This window comes from Bubalus bubalis, chromosome X (assembly GCF_019923935.1).
Source record: "Bubalus bubalis isolate 160015118507 breed Murrah chromosome X, NDDB_SH_1, whole genome shotgun sequence".
NCBI classification, from domain to species: Eukaryota; Metazoa; Chordata; class Mammalia; order Artiodactyla; family Bovidae; genus Bubalus; species Bubalus bubalis.
The window spans coordinates 63,615,497-63,622,096 of record NC_059181.1 but is presented as its reverse complement, the minus strand read 5'-3'; the positions used below and the strand labels follow the sequence as shown (position 1 = coordinate 63,622,096).

General features: G+C 58.3%; 1 protein-coding gene across 1 annotated transcript; it reads left to right on the top strand.

The window, feature by feature from the left end:
* The first annotated feature begins 889 nt into the window (after positions 1-889).
* Positions 890-4,829, top strand: LOC102406512 (uncharacterized protein CXorf49 homolog). The gene is made up of 6 exons (XM_025277889.3): positions 890-2,200; positions 2,857-3,013; positions 3,556-3,632; positions 3,916-3,961; positions 4,529-4,570; positions 4,673-4,829. Exons 1-5 carry the CDS (start codon positions 905-907, stop codon positions 4,567-4,569), a joined length of 1,617 nt encoding a protein of 538 aa, XP_025133674.3. The 5' UTR covers positions 890-904; the 3' UTR covers position 4,570; positions 4,673-4,829.
* Positions 4,830-6,600: the final 1,771 nt, after the last annotated feature.

Genomic DNA, 6,600 nt, shown 5'->3' with positions numbered 1-6,600 from the left:
CCACTCTCAGAATGGTTAAGCACTTGGAAGCTTGTCATCCTAGTGTGTGAAGCCCGATCCGTGGTTTTAGTTTACATCTCCAGGATCAGCAGGGGTGAGCATCTTTGCGGGTGTAACTGGACACTGACTGAGACTCTCTCTTCTTTGAATTGCCTCAGAGTGGGGAAAGAGCTGAGGGAGTGAGGTCAACCCCAGTCTGTCCCCCAAATCTGCCTGCCAAGAACGTTTGATGGAGCAGTTGAGGCAGAGATGTTACAGAACAAAACCACGATCCCTTTGTCCTCTGGCCTCTTAGGGAGAAGTACGCCGACCACTCATCACTGAGTGCGGGATTCCTCTGCCCATTCTCCCATTGGGTCATAAGCCTTGTGGTGGAAGGAAGGCTGGCAAATGCTTTCAGCACGTGCTAGGCGCCCAGCACCCTCACTACCCGCCCCAACCCCGCCTCAGCCTCCCGCTCCACCCACTTTGTACACAGTCAGAACTCAGGGCTGTGACTCTAACCGGAAAGGGGAGGTGGGACAGGAGGAGGTGGGACGAGAGGCTTGACAGAGATACACTCGCAGCATGACCTTCACCAGCCAACTCGCCAACTGCCGGCATGGCTTTCGGGCTTGGCAACAAACCAGAGGAGGCCCTCGACCCCATTGGTTACACCTCGAGGGGGCGGGCAAACAAGGCGCGTGCTGGTTGGCGGGAACCAGACCAATGAGGAGGCGGCAGCGCTGGCACGCTGAAAGCCTCGCGTCGTTTGCGACCACCTCTCGCGTGCGGTGCCTGTGGTGCTTGACGGCACCTCCAGACGCCACCCGCCGCAGCTGCCCCGACCGCCATCACAGCCGCCACCGCGACCCGGTTGATAAACCGTCACCGCCCCAGGTCCGGAGGCCACCCAGATCGCGACATGAGCTCCTCGGATGATGAGGAGCTTGTTTGCGGACCGGATTTTGGCTCAGAGTGCGGGGAGCAGACCAGCGGCCTTGAGGCCGGCTCCACAGCCCCGCGGGGACCCGGCCCCGACCCCGGCCCCGAGCCGGGGGCACCGCGAAGCGGCGAGGGTGAGGGCGGGGATGGCTTCCCAGACCCTGAGGGCTTCGAGTCAGAGCGGGAGGTGCTGGAAGCGGGAGGGCCGGTGCTGTTGGGCTGCGAAGGCCGACCTGGCTCCCCGGCCGACGACACAGGGTACGCCCTGCAGCTATCTGACGAGTCATTGCAGGCCATCGTGCGGCAGCTGGCCGACCTGGACTTGCGGGGCATCCTCAGACACATGTCCCCGGAGAGCCAGGCGGTCGGCCACGTGTCTGCCTTGCTGGACGTGGAGGCGTGTCTCGGCAGTCGAGGCGCAGCCGCCCAGAGGTGTGGGGAAGCGGCACGGGCTGAGGCCAGCCCTCTCCGGGTCGGCAGGCCCAGGACGGGCCGGGTCTGGGGGAACCCTAAGAGAAGCACTAAGAGTAGGTTGAACGTGGCTGTGGATCGCCCGTGGCCCCCCTCAGTAAGCCCAGCCAGGCTGTTCTCCGACTCCGAGTCCTCTGATGAGTGCAGTGAGATACAGCCTATGAGGGTGAGCATGTATCCCAAAGACGGAGGCCAGGCCAAGCTGAACAGCCCCAAGGATCCTGGGGACACACCCAGACACTCGAAAGTCCAAGGCAGGGAGAATCTCCCTAACTTGCCAGGCATTTGCCTGTCCTCGGCTCCGCGAGGATTGATTTCGGTTGTGGAAAGGCAGGGCAAGCAGGGCGATGCAGAGCAGGAGGACATCTCACCTCCTAAGAAAATGCAGAGCGTACTCGGGGGGAAGGGGGGCAGCCTGCCCAGCTACCCGGGAGTAGCAGCAGCAGCAGCTACTGCAGCTGCCGCTACAGGCAGGCTGCCGCGGCCCAGTCCTAGGAGGAAGAGGGTCCAGGAGAAGAAATCCCTTGGGGCCGTCTCCAAACCTGCCCTGGGGAGAACCTTCCCTTCCTGGGGACGGGGAATCTCGGCCACTCCCCTGGCTCCGGCCACCTTACCCCCAATCTCCGGCATCCCGCTGCGTGGGAGGTCCCAGAAGTATGCCTTGGTCCCTGGGGGAGCCAAAGAGTCCAAGCACACCGGCGCCAGGAAGAAATCCGTGGCTAGGCGGGCCCGGGAGTCGGTGGCAGCAACGGCGGTGTCAGGAGAAGACAACGACCCAAATAGAGACCCAGCCACAAAGGGCCAAGTGAGTAGGCCAGGCCCCTCCTCTCTCCCCACTCTTCCCCTCCCACCCTCCCCAGGACACACGTCTTCACCCCGTGCTCCCCTCTCTCCATTCCTCAGGGGTCATCACTGGGTGACCCTCAGTCACGGGGTCATTAGGATGCCAGATTGGGGTCCTTTTACTAGGGACAAACGTTAAGGTAGCACTTTGGGTGTGCTGGGCTCGGTTCTCCACCCGTGGCCTGTTTCCAGCCTCCTCCACGAGGCTGGGGCTGGCGTGGAAGGGAATTGATTTGAGGGGACCCCTTAAAAGCTTCACAGAGCTTCGGTGTTGAGACGCATCACTTTCCTGAATCCTGCTTCCTGGCTGTTCCCCAAACCTTCCTTGCAGGGACCCCGGGCTTTCTCAGTGCCACACTGTTGTCCCCTGCTCAGCTCTGCCTGCTGGCCTGGGGCTGACTGACGGAGAATGTGCTAAAGAGATCAGCCTTTCAATTCTCTTTCCAATTCCCTGCCTCAGCTCGGTCTTGACTCATACGAGCTCTCTCACACACAGACAAAGACACATAAATGCACTGGTACACACACGTGTGCGCGTGCGCGTGCGCGCACACACACACACACACGTACACACACACACGTCCTTACTCCAGATCAGTGAGAAATCTTTGTTTTTAGCTGACCACTGACAGGCCGTGGCCATCTTGTCCACGGGTGCATCATGGAGAACCCAGCACCGCCAACCTCAGCATCAGAGGCGGGCAGGATTCAGGAAACTCAGAGCGCATGGCCATGAACAAGGGAGAAGTCATGCCCGGAGGGCCTGGCCCCTCAGGTGAGTGTCCTGGGTTTTGATTTGGGGGGTGGAGACCAGGGGTGAGGGCAGAAACCTCTGTCTCTGACTCACTCTCTCTTTTCTGGGGGCTCAGCCTTGCTCTCAGGCCACTTCTCCCATGGGAAACAGGGTGTCAACAGGGCTGGCCCTGGCCCCATCACCTTCTGTGTGGGATTTGTTTGGCAGGGGTGATTGGTGGCAGTGCCCCAACAGCTACTCTGGGCGTAGACCTGCAGGCTAATAGGCTTTTCTGTGAAGTGCTGTTCGCCCACATTGCTCTCCCAGGTGCTGGCTGTGGCTGCCGCTCTGGGAGGCTCGAACCCAGAACCACAGTCTTTGGCGACCATCGTGGTGAAATGGCTGCCCCTGCGGAATAGGAGGGGCAGGCCCAGAGAAAAGGTTTGGGCTGCCTGCCGGGCAGAGCAGGGGAGGCTTGATGCTAGCAGAGGGTGGTACTGCCTCACCTCGCGTTAGACCCTGCTTGGCCCTTTCCACCTCACTGGGAGCCTGGGAAGCTGGATTGTGTGTCATTTCCCTGTCAGGTGACCAGAAACCAGCTGACCATCACCCAAGACCGAAAAGGCAGCAGCAGCCACCCGGAAGGCACGGCTGTCCTCGGGTAATGCTTCTTCTGACTCCTGGAAATGCACACCCAAACCCCATGGTGGGATCTGGGTCCAAGTACAACTGACATGTGTGGGCCCCCTCCCCGCCTGCCCCCTGGCCCCATCCCATACCCCAGGGAGGGAGCCCACCTCCTTTCCACTGAGGAAAGTCTTTCCCTTGCCAGTCTGGATACCTGGCTTTGGGATGGAGGGCCCGGGGGAGAGGAGAGGAGGAGGAGGAGAGGGGAGCCGGGTGTATACTAACCATTTCTCTTCCTCCTGTGTCTGCTGGCCTAGTGTCTGGTGCTAGAGAAAGAAATAGACGACCTTAAGAAGCAACTTGGTATGAGGAACCAGGGACAGAGAGCGGCGGGTTCTTAGTGCAGAAGCGGGGTGGGCCCTTGGGGTGGGGTGGGCTGCAAGTGCAGGGGGCCTCGCAGGGAGCAGCATTCCTGTGGGGAGGAGAACCTAGCAAGCCTGCCCCAGGAGCGTGCGGTGCATGTTGGGCTGGGCGTGCGGACAAGTAACAACGTACTGTGTGGACTGCGTGCACACTCTGCCAGCCATTCGAGTCCTAGAGAGTTCCTTCTGATAGGACTTGTAGAGATGCCTTGGTGATCTGGTGTGGCCTCTAAGGTTCTTGTTGGATATTTTGCGAGACAATTTTTGAATGGTTTGGGCGTGGCCCCAAGCTTGAGGGCTGCTGGCACATTTTATTTCCTTTTAGGAAATGGCTCCACATTTAATTCCGGCAGTGGGGCCCGATCGGGCCCAGAGCTCTTTCTTTGCATCAGGGCTGGGGGTACGTGGGTTTCAGGTTGCAGGGCTAGGTGGTTCCCCACGGGGACAGGGGGACAGGCTTCTATGTCCGTCTGTCTGGAGCACCTGTTTATGCCTCTCCCTGTTGCAGCCTCCTTGCAGCACCTGGCTGAGAAGTTCCGGATCCCTTGAAGTGAGTGTTACACGTTCCATACCCCTTCCCGCAACGTTGGCTGTTGAGCAGGGCTGTGGGCTGGCCCTGGCTTGAGGCTCTTCCCTGACTGCTGTTTCACAGGTTGAGCCCAGTATCTTCCTGCAAGAGGAGCAGCTGTTACCTCCGGGGCCGGCAAGCTGTGGCCAAGCCTGTTGCCTCTTGTTCTGCCTCCACCAGAGCGTCCTCTGCCCCTTGTTTTGCCCCCTCTCTGCCCCAGTCTCACAGCAGTTGTGTTTTTTTTTTTAATTAATTAATTTATTTTACTTTACAATATTGCATTGGTTTTGCCACAGCAGTTTCTGATTAAAGGACTTCTCCTATTCTGTGTTCTGCCCTCTCTCTGGGGGGTAGGGGTTAAGGGAGTGGGACAGGCCTGGTGGGGAGCTGTTCCACATCAGAACATTTTCCAGAACAGTACCTCTGGAATCCGTGGTGGGGACTCTGGGTCAGCCTCTGCTACCATCCAGGCCGTCAGGCCAGCGGAGCGCGCCCATCTGTGTGGGCTCTGTCTGGCCACATTGGCACGTCCTCCCTTTTCCCTGAAGGCCCTCTTCTAGTTCTCTAAACACCCTCCTCTGGGGTTTAGCAGTTTCCATTCATTGCTGCCATTCTGCCTCCCTGTCAGAAGGAACTCGTGACCCCCTTACAGAGCTCCAGTCTTTCACCCTTCCCTCACTGCACTCATTGTCCTGCTTACCCTGACCACTCTGCCTTCCTGTCAGAGCACCCTCGATCCCTCCCCTGGCTTGCCATCGATGACCTTGCCTGCGTGTTTACTTAAGCAGGTGGTAACAGGCACAGGTGTGCTCATCTTCCCCCTTCCCGGGCCCTCCCCTCTCAGTGGAGTCCCTACCCCACCCCCTGGTGCCACCTTGCAGCAGGAACCTGCATACTCTCCCCCTCTCCTCTTTAGCACTCATCCCCGAGACTCAGGCACCAAAACTTTCGCTTCCCCTTCCTCGGGTTCAGTAAAGGGCATGAGGATGAATCTTGGACCCAGTGAACTGGGGAGCAGGAGCGAAGGTAGGGGGAACACAGGAGAAAAGCTCAGGTTAGTTGCCGAGCTGGAAGTCAGGAGAGGCGTCTGGTGCCAATCTGGGGCAGAGTGCACCCTGACAGCTAGAGATGGATGGTCCAGTCCTTGGAGCTTTCATGGCCTCCCTGCCCTAGCCAGCTGACCAGCCTACACTCCTGCAGCCTGGATGTCTCTCTGCCCTTGAGTGGAAACAGGCCCGTCAGGCTCTATGACAAGTATGGTTGGTAAGTCTGTGTTCTTACAGGGTCTCCATCAAATACTGTTCCACCGGCCCCATGACATAGATTTTCCTGCAAATGATACTTCCCAGAGTGTCCCAGCTCAGTCTCCCAGACTACTTGTTAGGGCACACAAGACTAAGTCTGAAATCCATGTTCAATTCCACCCACCCTCTGCCCCCCGCCCTGAAGTTTGGGGAGGACTTCCTTCTCTCAGCCAAGACCCCAGGGCTGTGCCAGCCTGCGACTCAGAGAGACACATTTGTATTTGAGTGAAGTGAGGGTAGGTTCTGCCTGACTCCCTTCCTGAAAGACCATGGTTTTATTTCACAAAAGAGGGTACGATGCACATTCAAAGTCGGTGCCTGGGCATCTCTGTGTGTGAATAAAAGCCGTCAGGGATAATGCCCCTTGAGGCAGAAAGATGTGAATCAGGGAGTAATGGAAGTAGAGACTGGTCCAGATTCTGTAAGGCATTGAGTGAGCCAAAGGAAGGGTTGGATCTCCTTTATTCAAGGGGTGTTGCCACGTTCCCAAAACATAGAAGGGGAGGATGCAGTTCACCAAACCTCAGGACAGGACATCTCAAAATGTTGGAGTCGCTGGAGGAGGCACTGGATCCTACCTTGTGATTCTGTGATGTCTGCCAACTGCTGAGGGTGTGGATGAGTGAAAATGGGAAGGTGGCTCCGGGGGCATGGCTGCCCATCTTAGAAACAGGAGACCCCCCCCCCTAAACCTGGGTTACTTGTGGG